Below are 15,754 nucleotides of genomic sequence, written 5' to 3' on the forward strand. Positions count from 1 at the left end.
ACAATTACAGAGCTGCTGCCTTGGGGAGTTAAATTTTGGTTTTGGCATCTTCTGTGTTAAGTGGAGAAGAGCTGTTTGGGGCTAGAAGGATGATATATATCTGTGGGAGGGAGTGTGCGGTGGGGGTGGGGGGAGCGCTTTGATGAATTCTTTAATGGGAGCCCTTTTCAGAAGGCATCCATGGTATTCCTCTGCAAAAGGAAGAATAAGTACTCAGCACCATATATGGTGACACTTTTATGTTTTTTAATATAAACATGCACAGGCTGGAGCAATCCATGTAGATGGGATTTGCTGATTGGTTGGGCTGTGGGGGAGGGAAGGAAATGAGACCCTGCTTTTAATATCTTAACATTAGGAAACTTAAGAGCTTGGGCTTGAATAAATAAACAGTAGGCAGAGTTGGAAAGATTTTCAACTTTGCAAAATAGCCCCTTCCTCTGCCTCGATTTTCCAGCTTTTGTATTTGTTTTCCTTTAGCTTGTTTGTTTGCAGCTGTTTCATTCTGTAAATTGCTTTGATTTTTGTTCATAGAGTGTGTTGTTCCCAGTGTAGACAGTCACAAATCAGGAAAAGCTATTTGAGATAGCTTGGCTCCATGTATAAGGGGACCAGCTCCACTCAGTCAACCACCACAATGCCGCCCTGTTTTTGAGCTGTTTTATTGCACTACCCAGTCACTTAGCTCAGGTAAGTTACAATCTTGGAGGGAGCAACCTCTGCTTTTCTGATTTCACTTAAACATTTCAGGAACCAAGTTGGAGAATGCAGCTGCCAGGTGTCTCTGATGCTGCGAGAGAGTTCAGCTTCCAGAGCAGAAATGCTCAGAGAGTGAGTATTTTTCCCAGGGACTTGCATGGGTGGGTTCTATTTTTTGCTCCGTTAATTCCCTGCCCTTACAGACCCAGGCTGGCTGCTGTTCAATCTAATCCCCAAATGTGACCCAACAAATTGTTTTCATCATACAGGCTAAGCACATTGTACCAAGCCAGAGTAGAGAAGATCTTTTTTTGTTTGTGCCCTTATATGGATCCTGAAGTCATCATTGATGCAATAAACTAATGGAGTGTGCTCCTCTAATCAACCTCCCCTTCTATAAACACATTTTGTTCCTGCTCTGAGATTGTTCCCTGACATTTTTAAACCAGCCCCTTTCCTGGCTGTCTCTTTCTTTTCTTTTTCGGATCATAGTGGGAGGGAATCAGCCAGCTCTGGAGAGCGAAGAGATGGTGGAGATCATGGTACACTAACATTTGGTAGAACAAGTGGCTTCAGAAAGAGCAGCAGTGAAAACAGAGCAGCTGAGGAAGAGCAGGAAGACGTCCGGGGTGTGCTGAAGAGGCGAGTGGAAACTCGGGAACACACAGAGGAGAGCCTGAGGCAGCAGGAAGCTGAGCAGCTTGATTTCCGTGACATTTTAGGCAAGAAAGTCAGCACCAAAAGTTTTTCTGAGGAGGAACTGAAAGAAATCCCAGCCGAGCAAATGGACTTCCGAGCAAACCTGCAGCGGCAGGTCAAGCCCAAGACCTTGTCAGAAGAGGAAAGGAAAGTTCATGCTCCTCAACAGGTGGACTTCCGCTCTGTGCTGGCCAAGAAGGGCACCCCAAAAACCCCATTGCCAGAGAAGGTGCCACCTCCTAAACCAGCTGTCACAGATTTCAGATCTGTGTTGGGCGCAAAGAAAAAGCCACCTGCAGAGAATGGCAATGCTGGCACTCCAGCACCAAATGCCCGCACCAATTCTGAAGCCCAGAATGCCACCCCCAATTCTGAAGCCCCTGTTGCCAAACCAGCAGTGAAAAAAGAAGAAAAGAATGACAGGAACTGTGAACACGGGTGTGCCGTGGTGGATGGCGGAATAATTGGGAAAAAACCTGAAAACAAACCAGCAGCAAGCAAACCACCACCAAGCAAGCCAACACCAAGCAAAGGAACAGCACCCTCTTTTACAGAGAAGCTTCAGGATGCTAAAGTAGTAGATGGTGAAAAATTGGTCTTACAATGTCGGATTTCCTCAGATCCCCCTGCAGCTGTCACCTGGACTCTGGACAGCAAAGCCATCAAATCATCAAAGTCCATTGTCATCTCCCAAGAAGGTAAATCAATTGAATTACAAGCCAGCTGTGTGACACTGTTATATCTGACTCTTGATTAATAATATTAAGTTTGTTAAAGGTAATGCAATACTTTATTTAAGTCCTGTGCCAGTAACTGTTTCCAGATGCAACTTTCTTGTTATTTCAGTGGAGTACACAAGGAACAGTATGTTTGACATTTCTTGCAGATTCTCCTTTAACAGCCTGCAGATGTAATTTTCATAAAGTTGAACTTCTTGCGTTTTTAAATGCTGTTTACATTGCTGATGCTGTTTAAGGAGCTGGTACATGACGTTTATTTAAGCTGAACTTTAAGGATTTAGAACATGGAAAACAGAATAATATTATTGCTGGTTTACAAATTCTGATTTAATTCTTCTGTATGTTTAGTATTTCAGGTTTTTTATTGCATTAAGAAACACAGAAGCAAAGAGGGGTAGTGTTACAGAAGGAAATTATTATAAGTTTAAATTACGTGTTTAATATCAGAGTTCAGAATTGATTTATAGTCTATTTAGTGTCCTCCCACAGATGTTTTTGTTGTCCTTACAGACACTGAAGTACTTGTCCACCAATGGCATGATGACTTTTACCTAATTTCAAAACAGCATAGAGTTTGGTAAAAGTCCTCAGAAAGAGCATTTACTGTTGTCAAATTGAGTGTTTTTTCTTTATATTCCATATTCTGAGTAATCAAAATCCACTATATTAGTTTTGTATGAAATAATATTAGTATTGTATTTAACGTATATTTGCCTTGGGCAAAAAAAAATAGGAAGGATAATACAGAAGTCTTCCATACTTCATTTCATAAAACACTGAAGGAATTATAGGGAGAATTACATTGTCCTACAGATTGTCAAGGTACGATTCTTACTCTGCATGTGAACTTTTTTTTTAAATACACAGAGCTCCACATTCTTAACTGTGAATCATGCTTCATTTAATCTAGAGCATTTTCAGTGTTATTATACGAAAATCAAATGAACACACATGATGGTTGACCACAACCGGTGAATTCTTAAACAGTGATCCAAGCACTGAAACATGAGGATTCTTTAAAGTAGATGCAGTCAAAAACATCGCTTTCTTCAGACAGGAAAAGAAAATTACCTGGGTACTGTATGAAGGGGATAACAATGTAAGCAGATGGGGAGAGGGAAATGATAGCAGGTGCACTCTGTCTGGATAACTGTCATTTACAAGAGAAAAAGTTGAGAGGAGGAAATGCCATCCTTGTGAAAAGGACTGATGGGATCAGAAGGTAGGAAACTACAGTTTAATAAACATTACAGTAGACGAAGCCCATGTAGCAAGGTTTCATGAGTTTTCTTGGAGTTGCACAGAGTAAAAAGAAATTATGCACCTCAAAGTTTTGCTTGCCCTCTCAAAGTATGCTAGATAGAAAGCATCTCTATTTGACAGAAATAATCCAGTTCTGAGTTGTGGGGGAGCCTCCTAGAGTGCCAAAGCTTCAGTGATATGGTGCTGCAGAAAGCTCTTTTCTGGACTAAAAGAAGCTGAGTAATTGACTGTTAACAATACCTGAACTCATATTTGCTTTATAAAATGGTACTGTGACTGCTCAAAGAGGCTGTAGAATTTCCCTCCTTGGAGGTATTCAAAAGCTGCCTGTACACGGTGCTGAGCAACCTGTTCTAGGTTGCTCTGCTTGAGTAGGGGGTTGGACCAGAAGACATCCAGAGGTCCCTCCCAACCTCTACCTTTCTGTTAAAGTCCAGTAGAGTTGTGTTTGTTGTACTGGAGTACAGTGACGTGATACTGATGCACATACATGATCTGCCACCTGCCTGAGCAGGGTTATGTGACATGTCCCACCCAGGTTGCCTGGACTGGGTGACACTCCTGGATCATGGCACAGAGCTGGCATTTTGTCAGGATGTCCCACTGCAGCAGTGCTTTCCATTGAGGTAAAGAATGAAGGTCACCACTGGATGAGGAATCCATTGTTTCAGGATGTTGTTGTTTTTTCAGGGAGTGAAGTAACTGTCTTTATGTTTGAGTTTTACCTGCATTATTGCACTATTATCTTGCTTAGGTAATTGTTATTGCCTGTACTTAGAAGTTATGCTGTCTTTTGCACCTATTTGCAGAGTCTCTAAAAAGAAATACTACACAGGGAAGTAAATGCTATGGTTTTCTCCTTTAATGGAAAGAAACAGAAAGAAGGTTACAAGTATTTTTTATTAACCTTATTACATACCTTCTGGTACACTGAAGGGATGCATTGCACGATGGTCAGTTTAGGTTTTTTTCAGCCAGTACCTGCTAGCTTTGACATTTGGAGAAGGACACATTGCTGCTCTTCTGCTGTGAGATGCTTTCATGACAGCTGTTAAGAAGTTAACTGCATATGCATGATTCTTAAAGTAATTTCCATTTTTCTCAGAAGTTGATTTTCTGTTTTCCCCTAATTAGGAGCATGTAACTAGTTGAAGTAACCAAGAGAGAAGAAGGAATAATTAGAGCTATAGACTAGAACAGAGAAATAACAAGTTCATGATGAGTATCAATAAATATTTCTTGATAGAGAAACTCTTCATATGGGTTAGTCTCACATAAAGTGTTTGGAGCAGCTCTGAACATAGACAGCAACTATATAACTGGATGCAGTGCTCAGTAGCCCAGTGCCAAAATCCCACATTCTGTATTTTGCCCGGAACACTGCAAAGGCAGCTTGGTCAGGCCCACAGGCATCATACCCTTCAGCAAAAGTGCCTTTGGCCAACCTTGGAGCAGCATTTAATGGGCTCTGCAGATAATCCCCTACAGTCATCTCAGCTGAAAGAAGGCTGAGTCTGGGGGAAGGAGAGAAGTTCAGAGCAAATGGACCTAGCTCACATTAATGGGCTTAGACCGTGCAGTCATTTTTTATTTATTCAGTATGATCTTACTCCTCTTGTGTTCAACACCACAATCCATGCTGAAAATGGCACTGTGTGTGTTGCTAGCTATTTCATCTGGTTCTGTGCTGCCATGAAGTTTCATGGTGACTACTGGCTCATATATTGAAAAAGCTATATGTACATTTTCCAGTGTTATCTCATGGATAAAGAATGGCTTACTTATGCTTAGTCAGCTGGATACTGGAAAATCTAGAGCAAGAGATCTCTATTTCCTTATTATAGTACAAGCCCATCTTGGTGTGGGCCAGTGGCCCACAAACTGTTCAATGTAAGTAACACATGAACCTTGGCAGAATGCCATGTATTTGTGTTTTGGAAATGAAATTAACCCTCTCGATCATCGCCAGAAAGCCAGAAGAAGAAGCGTTTTAGAGATCTGTTGGTGTCAAATATGTCGTGTATATAAAAGCATGAGATCTTGTTTCAGAAGCACATCCACTTGATAAAACAAGTAGCATATTTGTCCACTTCAAATTATACTTGTGCGTAACAAGTTCACTGGATAGGAGAGCTAACTTCTCCTTTTACGTACTAACTCACAGAAAGCAACTTTCCCTAGCATATTTTTCCTAGCTGATCCTAAGGCCCTTTACCTGTTAAAAACATCTTCTATTCATGTCCTCTGTGTTTGAAAAGGCTGACACTGCATTGATTGTCCAAAGCAGGTTAGCCATTATAGGGCAAGAGAAGGGGGATGTTAGCCACAGATCTTTGCCATCAGAAGCTCAAATTAAAACACCAGTTGGAATAATCATTGACTTTTAAGGTCTTCAGGGAATGAAAAAATACATCCCGCTCCAAAAAAGACTTTCATATTCAGGCACGCTATGTCATATTTTTGTAGTACTTAATCTAGGGTTTGCAATGTACTCAATATTCTTGGATAAAACTTAAATTAACAATTAGAAGTCAGAATCTAGCAGCGTTATACTGAATGTTACATTCACAACATGTCTAAGAATAATCTAATTTCTTACATTTTCCATTCCATTTATTAATACTGATTTATTTCCCTTCCAAATCATGAACATTGGTACTTGTTTCCCCATTTCTTTTAATAATTCCCCACATCGTATTCTGTAGGTTGATTGGTATATGTGATTTGTTGCTTAGAGTATCATTTTTATGACAAAGTGAGCTCTTACACCATTTTTCTTTTACAACTGGTAGGATTTTAGTAAGGGTTTGATTTTATTTTTCTTCTTTTAAACACTTGTCAGAGTTGTTTATCCTGTTCGTGAGGGAAGGCACTAATGTGTTTTGGGGTGATTTTTTTTTTTTTTTTTTTTCCTGTGAAATCTCAAAATAAAATGGAAGAGAGACAAACACAAAGGAGCATACTCATAACTTAAAGCTTCATGCGTATATATGGGCAGGTTAGATGGTGTGTGGTTAAGAGGCAATTGTTTTCAATATGAGAGAATGCTCTTTTGTTTGAAGTTGTGGGGGGCTTTTTGTTTGAAAAGAAAAAAGTTTAAGAAGGCTGTAGCAGACATTACAGTGGAGTTAGACATATAAGGATTGAGTAGAACAAACTTCCTCACACGGTGAACTCTGCAGAGCAGGAACCATTTTGTTTTAGATTTGTATAGTACTTGGCAGAGTACTGGCCTGTGCTAGTGTCCTAATGTAACACACTCTTGGATAGAAAAAACAGATAGAAAATTTTTGCATGGTTACAAAAACTATTCTAGAAGACACCCGTGAAAGGTATTTGGAAGCTGGCATTCATGCTAGACTGGAGAACTGAGATGAATAATGAATATAAGTACAAATTGGCAAATTTGCCATTTTGTTAAGCCACCTTGTTATGCTTTTTTGGGCTAGATTTAGTACTGCGTGACTATGTAGATTGAGGAGGAACTACTTAATACAGCCTTCAATGGCAGCAACAATGTAGGTTAGAAAATGCCCAGTTTGTATTGCTTTGTGTAAAACACATTTTTTTCTGTGTCTTGGCAGTCTGAAGAGTTGGTAATCCTGTTAGCAGTAATGCCTTAACAACTTTCTTGTGACTTACTATAACTCCTGTCTTCCTATCAGTTGTTCATGTTTACGTCATTCTAACTAGGATCTGCCATGACTTTTTTGATTTATTTTTTTTAATTAACTTTTAGCAAGAGTTTTGTGTGCAATTAACACAGTTCTGTGTACTAATGAAAGTAGCTGGAACCTGAAGCTTTAAAAGTTTTTTCATAAAGTTTAAGTCTAGGGCAATCGTCTGAGCATCGGTTCTGATACAACTCCATGTTTGTCACTTGCCACAAAATTTCCCACTGTACTGTCATTTTTGTCTGATGTTTCCTGTAGTCTAGGTATGTAGTTTATATTTAAATACAACAAAAGAGATTAATTTGATGTCATCTCTGTTAATTTATTGCACTGACTAATTATTCATATTGCTGCTTTGCTTTTAAATCAAGAAACAAGGAAATACCACATTTCTTATTGACTGTATCTGATTTCTGCTTCTATATATTAGTTTCTTTTCTTTGCTAAGCTGAAGAGCCTGTTTGTACTTGATATAATGGCTTTCATTCTGTAATCAAGACAGCATTCCTAATTTTCTTATTTTTAAGACTTGACAAGTCAAACTCTTACAACTTTCTCTCTATAATGCACTTTATCTAGGCCTTAGAGGTTTGGTTTTGTTGTTTGTTTTTGTTTTTGTTTTGGGGTGGGTTTTTCTGTGTCCTTTTAATATTCCTCTTCAGTTGCTGCTTGTTGATTTGTTATCTGGTTTAGAAAACAGCCAGCAGAACTGTATTTCAGCATCAGTACCAGTGAGATGGAGATCCTATTGCTGTGCTTGCTGGAGATCATTGGTTCTCTTTCCACCTCATAACAGTGGAGCTCACGTTTGTTACTTCTGTGTTAAACCTTTAAATCTTCCCATCCATAGCTATGTTATTTGTCATTCCAATAAACCCCGTTTTCTTTGAGTGAATAGGACTCAGATAAAAAAGTAAATGAGACTGTTTATGTGAACTGCCTTGTGTTCTATCTCTTTCTCCTCTTTTCCCTTTCTAATAGTTTTTTGATCATCTGTATGCTTATCAACATTTAATTTGTGAATACTTCTATCACAGATTAAAATATTGAACAGCTGTTGTCCTTGTCTGATCACAGAGGAAGTCCACCAGAAACATATCAAGTGACAACTTTCTATTGTCAGCTGCTTCCTGAGATCCTTATTTTGGCAACTCTAACTCTGCCTACTGTGAACGTCATTAATATGGCGTTCATTACAAGCAGAAATGGGAGATAATATAAATATTTCAGCAAAGACAAATTACCTATGTACAGGTACATTTCACAGTTAAATGTGTAATCTCATAATGGATAAAAATAGGTTTCTCATGTTGTTTTCCTTACAACTCTATCAATTAGCAATAATTAAATTTGACTCTTTTTCTTCTCTGAAACTCCTGTGAGTTTTTCAGTACTTTGGCTGTTGTCATCCTAACTGTAATCAGTAGTCTCCAGGTCAAGCCACTTGGCATTTTAAAACATGACTGGGACATTAGCACATATTTACACTTTCCCGCACAATTTGAGATTCATTAGAAAAGTAACACCAGTGGGCCAAAGAGTTCTTCAACAAATTCATTATGACTCCTAGGCAGAAGTTCTCATGACCTAGTATTTGTTAATACTGCTAAATACTCCATATTACCTCTTTGTCCCATGGGATATAAATGAGAAAGACATAGTAGCTTCAGTCTGCACCAGAGACAGGAGTCAGGAGTTAATCCAGCTAGATGCCAGAGCAGGGAATAAGATGCAGGAGCTGTTTTTTGTTGGTTTGTGTATTTGTTTTATATCTGAAGTTCACTTTCTGCAGAGTGTCATGGAAAGAATGCAGAAGCTTAGAGATATTTTAAACTGGTTTGTACTATTTCTGAGTAAGTCAGAAAATCCCTTAATAGCTCAAAATGCAAGGGAAAGGCTTTATGTATCTAAACCAGAGCCCCCAGTAAACTGTCAGCTTCTGTGGCTGTTAAGGTCTTTTCTAGAGCTGCACAAGTTCTGCTAACTGGAAGATCCAAGTATTAATGTTTACTCTATTCCTGCACTTCATGGCAATGTTTTAAAGATTGCTGATGGGCTGGTTCCTAAAAGAAAAAGAGGGGAAAAGGAGGAAATTAATTGCAAATTCTTTTAGTTGACTGGGATTTGCGAAGTGCCAGGATTCAGATTTCCATCTGGAGTAACCAGTCTGAGTTTTCTTACATTTATGAGAAAAATAAGCTCATTTCAGGTCACAAAGCGTTTATGCAGAGGAAATACCAAAGACTTTGTTGAAAGACATTTGGCCCTCCAGCCCCAGGAATCAGCTGGAGCTCTAGGTCACAGAACATAGACATAGGGGACTTTCTTGCCCTTATTAAATCTTGTCAAGTTTTGCCTGGTTTTGGGTTTTGTGCTTTTTGTTATTTTTGTTTGTTTGTTTGTTTTCTTGTTGCTGTCTTTTTATCCTGGTTTTCCAAGAAAAGAGGTTTCTACAACCATGCTCTCAGTCTCCCCTTGTCCCCCTGACCCAGCACAGCAAATGCTTTTGTGAACCACAGGTCAATTTCACACCAAATTACAGTAGTCCATGGTTTCATAAATAGTAGTGGCTAAATAAAGGAGAATGACTCAAATTATCTCATTTCCCCTTCACTCCTCCACTGAGGAGGGCAGAATACCATCACATCCATCACATCTGGTGGTAGCAACAAGCCCGGCAAATGCCATGTCCATGTCCTTTGTATGTGTTGTCCCGGTTTAGCTGCTGGGGATTATGAAGGAGTGAAGGGAAATAAGATACAGATTATTTCTGCAGGGTGCTTGAAGTCAGGAGATAAAGATTTAACCTTGAATAATCATGTTTCCTTCATTCTCCACTCATGAGGACTCTGTTTCCAGTGGAATAAGCCAAATGCAGCTTCAGTCAGACCCTGCAACGTGGCTTGGCCAATGCTGGATTATAAAATCACAGCTAACAGAACATTTAATGCATGTGGCAAGTAGAGGATCATCATGAGATTTGCTAGGATTAGCTTCTCGATTTTAGTCTAACTTTGGGGAAGGTCTTGTTGATGTGGGATGGTTCTGTGTGTGTGCTGCATAAGGAAGTGTGTCTCATAAGGCGTTATGTTGCCACAGGATGCTGTATGGACAGAAATGCAACAGCGTGAATGGTGAGGCATGGTCCTATGTCACACGAGTCTTCAGTGAGCTGATTAAGGCAAGGAAGGGCTTTTGAGCAGACAGAAACCTCCAGCAGAAACTAAAGTACATGCTGCTTTATTCTAGTCCCTTAAAGATTCAGTTATGTGTACGAAGTTATGTGTATGAAGGAGCCAGGCTCCTTCCCTGCAGTAAGATGGCCAGAAATCTTCCTCATAGTTATGTGTCATTGTTCCATAGTCCATGTTCTTTGGCAACAGCATTTTTAGGTTCTAATGTGTGATCTTTTCTAAGCACATTGTATAGATTTACACAAATTCTCAGACTGTAAGTTATCTTTCTGTTTACCCTCCAATTTTCTCTAAACAGCAGAGACACCTGAATTTATATTTGCTGGATGCCTGCAAGAATACTTTGCTAATGTCCCTCCTCCATTTGGAACAGGGCTGCAGCTCGTGACATTTTTGGCTCAGCCTGACTCATGAAGATGAGTTGACTCAGGGAAGGCACATGGCTTTTCTCTTCACCCTGTGGTTGGCTGAGCATAGCCCATCTGAGTGAGGGGTCAGTACTCCTCTTCTGAGAGAGCTTTTATGTCATTCCTCAAGGGAAAATCAGCACTATTTAGAGCTTCTTGATTTTGTGGAGAATGAGGACGACAGAAACATTCAATTCTTTCTAACCCATGTGTGTCTGGCAAAGCAAATTTGTTGAGAACTGTCTGAATGTTGTTTTATAATATGTTTTTTCATAAAGAAAGAAAGAAAAAAAAGATTTGCCTTGAACTATAACAACTAATTTTACAATGAGAGAAAATCTGAATGCCAAAAGTATAGTTACCATATCAGAACTGAGATCTAGTCTCCAAGAGGAGCCATTAAACTTCCAAAGTTTTTCTAACAGCAAAGTGAATCAGCTCCTTTCCAAGGATTAGTGTCATGTGTGACCATGCCATCTCCCACATCACAAGTGATATATTTGATGGCGAGCCTGGGATCAGGCACTTTGGAATGTAGAAGGCAGCTCCCGGGTAACGTAGAAAGAAAGATGAAAAATGGCAAGAGAATTTCCTTGTGTCTCAAGACACAGGGAAAAGATTTAAGAAAGATCATCTGCCTGTTCTTGCTGTTAATTAGGAGAGATTGAGAAAGGTAAATGGAGGAAGAAGGGAAGGGAAGGTATTTCTATGGCTGAAATAACTGGAGGGTCGAGGCATTCTGGGCAAGATAACAACAATGGCTGGTAGAGCACCATGTCTCAGGCTGTGTTTAGAGTACAGGCCAGGCTTTCCAGTGAGGAAGAAAGAAAGACCACATTTTACCCTCTCTTAATGAAGGATATTTGGAAGGGAAAATTCTGGAGTGCTTTAAGTGGGGTTTACCCTGAGAAGCAAAGTGCTTTGTTCCAAGCAATGCAAGTGAATGTAAGGAATTAGGTGAAGCACAGTTCTCCTTCCTTTTCCCCCAACTAGTGGGAACAACTTCTGTTTTGGTTCACAGAGTTTTATTTTTTAAGAGGAAATGTATTTCCCTTGGGTCATACCAAGCTTCCCTTGGTAACTACAGAACTTATGTCGCATCCTGTTTCTGCAAACCCAATAGTCAGATTTGGCTTTTTTTGTTGTTTGAAATGGAATGGGGAATTTGTTGCAGTGACAGATTTGATTGTCAATTATATGTTGGACTTTTTAACATTATAATATTAGTCACTCATTCTTTGAGAAATTCAAGCAGAAAGAAAATGGCTCTCAGTGCCATTTTTAAACTTGGGCAGTAACCTGAAGTTTTACTTTCATAGATGCCCATGGGAGAGCCAGAGATAAGGCTGAATCAAATGTTATAGATCATCAGTTTATTACAGTCCTGAATTACTAGTGCTTTTGAGAAAAAAACATTGAAGTGAGGACTTCTTTTCCCTGCTATAAGACAAAGAACAGTAGCAGAGACTCTGCTTTTCATTTTCTCTGTCCCTATCCATTAACCACTTGAGCACTGCAGGGACAGCTTTGAGAATCATGGGGAACAGTGATATGATTCAGCATATCTATTCTCCATTTGTTTTTATTTTATTTCAGCATTAATAAAGTTCCAATTCCGCTGCTGAATTTTTAAGGTCAAAACATCCTTTTTTTCTGGCAGCGAAGATCAACTGTGGATTGGATTATTTCATGCATTCTGTTTCTTAGTAGCACTGAGCTTTTAGTGAACTGCAACATGATGTTCATTTGGTCTCTCCTTTGCATTAGGGACGCTGTGTTCACTTACCATTGAGAAGGTCATGCCTGAAGATGGAGGCGAATACAAATGCATAGCAGAGAACGCAGCAGGAAAAGCTGAATGTGCTTGCAAAGTGCTAGTGGAAGGTAAGTACTTTCCTGAATACAGGAAAATCATCCTTAGATCTTCCTCCTTCCCTCCTTTTCTTTCCCAATGCCAGCCTTTATGAACCACGTACACAAAAAGTACCTTTGCCCACTTCCTTACTGCACTTTTTGGTCGATACAATAATTCAGTGAGTACCATAAAGGAGCATGAGCAGAGAGACAGTACAGAGCCAAGGACTCTCACTGCTTTGTAGAATAATCTACATGCTCCTGCTGCCTTCTACTTTTCTAAAGGATTTTAGAGCAGTAAATTGAATCCATGAGGATTTGCTTCTGAGCTATATACATTCTTTAAAAGTGTGTAAGAATTCCATGTGGGAGGCTGGCTACCAGTCTGTCTCAGGTCTGCTATGTATGGCATGTTTCTCTGTCTAGAACTTCTTAATTCTTTGTATTCAATGACATCTGGTCCTTTGTTTATTTTTTTTCTAGTGAAGGGGAGGTGATACAAACAAATTAGTAGCTCAACTGCCCTTGTATGCCATAGTCTTAGAAAATGAATAATTTACTAGCTGAGGGATGCTGTTGTATATCCCATATCCATAACTGGCAGAGGGGATAGCTGATATTTTTAAATTAGAATTGTGATCTAAAACAACAACTCAAATTGCTTTCCTACGGCTCAGTCTGCTGTCAGAATCTCACATGATGATTTTTAGACTCAAGAAGTAATCTTAAATTTCATTTTATTCCTTTTGTCCCTATGAACTCTAACCAACTGTGAGAAATATTTAACTTCAGTTGTCAAAGTAGATCACGGACAAATATATAGAATCTTAAGTGTCTGAGCTCAGACCTAACACAGCCTTCTGCCCTTAATTGTTTGCTACATGGTTCTGTCTTTCACCATTAATTTGTTAGAGAAACTAAGTTTCATGCTCTGGTACCTGGAGATAAGTGACTGAAATGGGTGGTTCCATAATGTTTATTCTATCTTTTTTCCAGTAACTAATTTTTAAACAGTTATCTGTTGCATAAAGTAATCTGAAAGCTGAATAGTAGAAAGATCTAATTTGATACAGGTAGTGCTGTGATCGTAATCCAGAACTGGAATCTCTTTTTCCAAAGAGAAATGTTGGAATCAAGCAATCTAAAAGATAATACTAATTAGAATTTGTGTTAAATGAAATTCTCTGTGATAACCTTGCTGGAAAAATAAATAAATAAATAAATAAATAATAACATCTCCTAGTTATTGTCTGTATTCTATGGGATACACATTGAAGGAGAGCACATATTGACTATCAGATGCTGGTGGAGTCCACAGTGCTGAGTTGTTGCTGGATTTGGGCTGTGCAATCTTGAGAATAATACAATATTTATATCAAACTTTAGTCCTATGGTGTCCCTTCTACCATCCTCTTTAGGAAATGAATTAATGTGTGGTATTTTCTTGGAAATACTTAAACATACAGAAGAAATGCTACTTTTCAATCTGTGTTCGTCTCTATGTATGTCACATAGACAAAAGAATAGAAGAAACACATGAAAGAGATTATTTTGGATGAAATAATGCTTCAAAGATGCCTTTACTTCACTCTCCCTGCCATGTCAAAAGCAGCTTTATGCAAATTGTACTTTATTTAATCAAAGTAGACCCATCAGCTTTGATGGCATGTCTTTCCTAGTTGCTTTCTCAGGTTCTCAGTGCAGCTGCTTCCATGGAAGGATTCTTCTTCCTGCTCTCTTTTCCTTTTGGAATGCAATGCTCTCCAGCAGGTCTGTGCAGAAAATGTTGCTTAAAAAAATAAAAGCCAGCATTTTCCTCTAACCTTGCAGAAAGATACAAAACAAAGCAATGTTAACAGACAGCTCTTTCGTTATTGTTTTTTAAACAGAATTTATATTTTATTTGTTTTGATTGCAGATAGTTCAGCCACAAAGACCCCAAAGCCTACTGAGAAGAAAACCAAGAAGCCTAAGACCACACTTCCCCCTGTGCTGTCAACAGAGAGTAGTAAGTGACAGTGATTTTAATTACTTCCTTTTCACTGGAAACAAAAGACAACTTTGGGTTCTGTGGTTATTCCCTTCTGTTTCGAGGCATAGTCTCAGAAACTTGTGCTGCTTCTTTAACCCTTGAACATAAGGCATGTGAAATGCATTTTTGCCTTGTAGGGGTTAGAAGTAAGAACTGAAACTGTGAATTCAGACCTAGCCCACTCAGTTCTCAGTTTTCTGTAATGATGCAATGAACACAAATTTATTTCTCACTGCTTCCCAAAGAGGGCATAAATTCTCAAGTAGTGTTGTGTCCTGTGTAGACAATATACTGTCTTACCATTGATAGTAAGGTATCCTTACTGAAACATCTTTTTAAGTGATTTTTTTCGATGAGTGTGAGGAGTGGTTTGTTGAATTTTACATTCTTTTTTTCAAGATTAAATGCTTTACTTGTTTTTAATATGTCTTGAAATAACAAATCAGCCACAAATTCCCATGTTTGCTACTCTGCATACATGCGTTTGTTTTGTTTCAAACATGCGTTTGATTAAGAGGAAACTTTAAATGATAAAGAAAGCATGATAATGTCTCTGTTTAGAAATTCCTAAAACCACTACTATTTTTGAAATGAAGTGTTCTTAGGATACAAATATCTATTTAAATCAGAAACTGGACTTTGAAAATTCTGTATCTTAGATGTCCACCATGTGAGTTACTAAAAAAGATGTAAAGACAGAGTTTTAATGGAAATTTTGAAATATTTAATCCAGCTGTCTCAAAATAAATATATATATATGTATATATATATAAAATCTGATTTTCTAACATGGAACATTTTCAGCTGCTTTCAGCAGGATTCAGTGTGATTCTGTACTGACTGATGATCACAGGTTATAACTGTGCTTCTGGAATTGATGTCTTGTGTAGACCTGTGCCTTGGGCTACAGCTGTTTCTGTTTCTTAATTTCTGGCTGTGCATTACTTTTCCCTTCCAGCAATCACTTAAGAGTGTGGGAAGGGTCACACCAACATACTCCACTTCTGTACCTCATCTTGAAACACTGTAAATTGCAGAAATTAACAAAAAAAAACTTTTTTTTTTTTCTGTCCCTGGGCACTACTGAAAAGAGCCTGGCTGCATGTTCTTTGCATCCTCCCTTCAGGCTGAATTAAGGTTATACACATTGATAAGATCCCACATGAGCTTCCTCTTCTCCAGGCTGAACAGT

The 15,754-nt window shown here is 38.8% G+C and overlaps 1 protein-coding gene across 7 annotated transcripts in view; it reads left to right on the plus strand.

Moving 5' to 3' along the window:
* MYLK (myosin light chain kinase) overlaps window positions 1-15,754 on the plus strand; it is a gene marked incomplete at its 5' end in the record, with an annotated part of 144,274 nt that overhangs the window by 68,019 nt on the left and 60,501 nt on the right. For 4 of the 7 annotated variants that reach the window (XM_084288746.1, XM_084288750.1, XM_084288747.1 and 1 more), the window contains 4 exons: window positions 751-831; window positions 1,192-2,096; window positions 12,444-12,560; window positions 14,449-14,535. In XM_084288746.1, the coding sequence (XP_084144872.1) occupies window positions 751-831; window positions 1,192-2,096; window positions 12,444-12,560; window positions 14,449-14,535 (1,190 nt within the window). Of the gene's footprint in view, window positions 1-750; window positions 832-1,191; window positions 2,097-12,443; window positions 12,561-14,448; window positions 14,539-15,754 lie in introns of all 7 variants that reach the window. The other 3 variants (XM_084288744.1, XM_084288745.1, XM_084288748.1) reach the window with 2 other exon arrangements.

The sequence above is a fragment of the Netta rufina genome (assembly GCF_964035555.1).
Source record: "Netta rufina genome assembly, chromosome: 6".
In the NCBI taxonomy this organism is placed as follows: domain Eukaryota; kingdom Metazoa; phylum Chordata; class Aves; order Anseriformes; family Anatidae; genus Netta; species Netta rufina.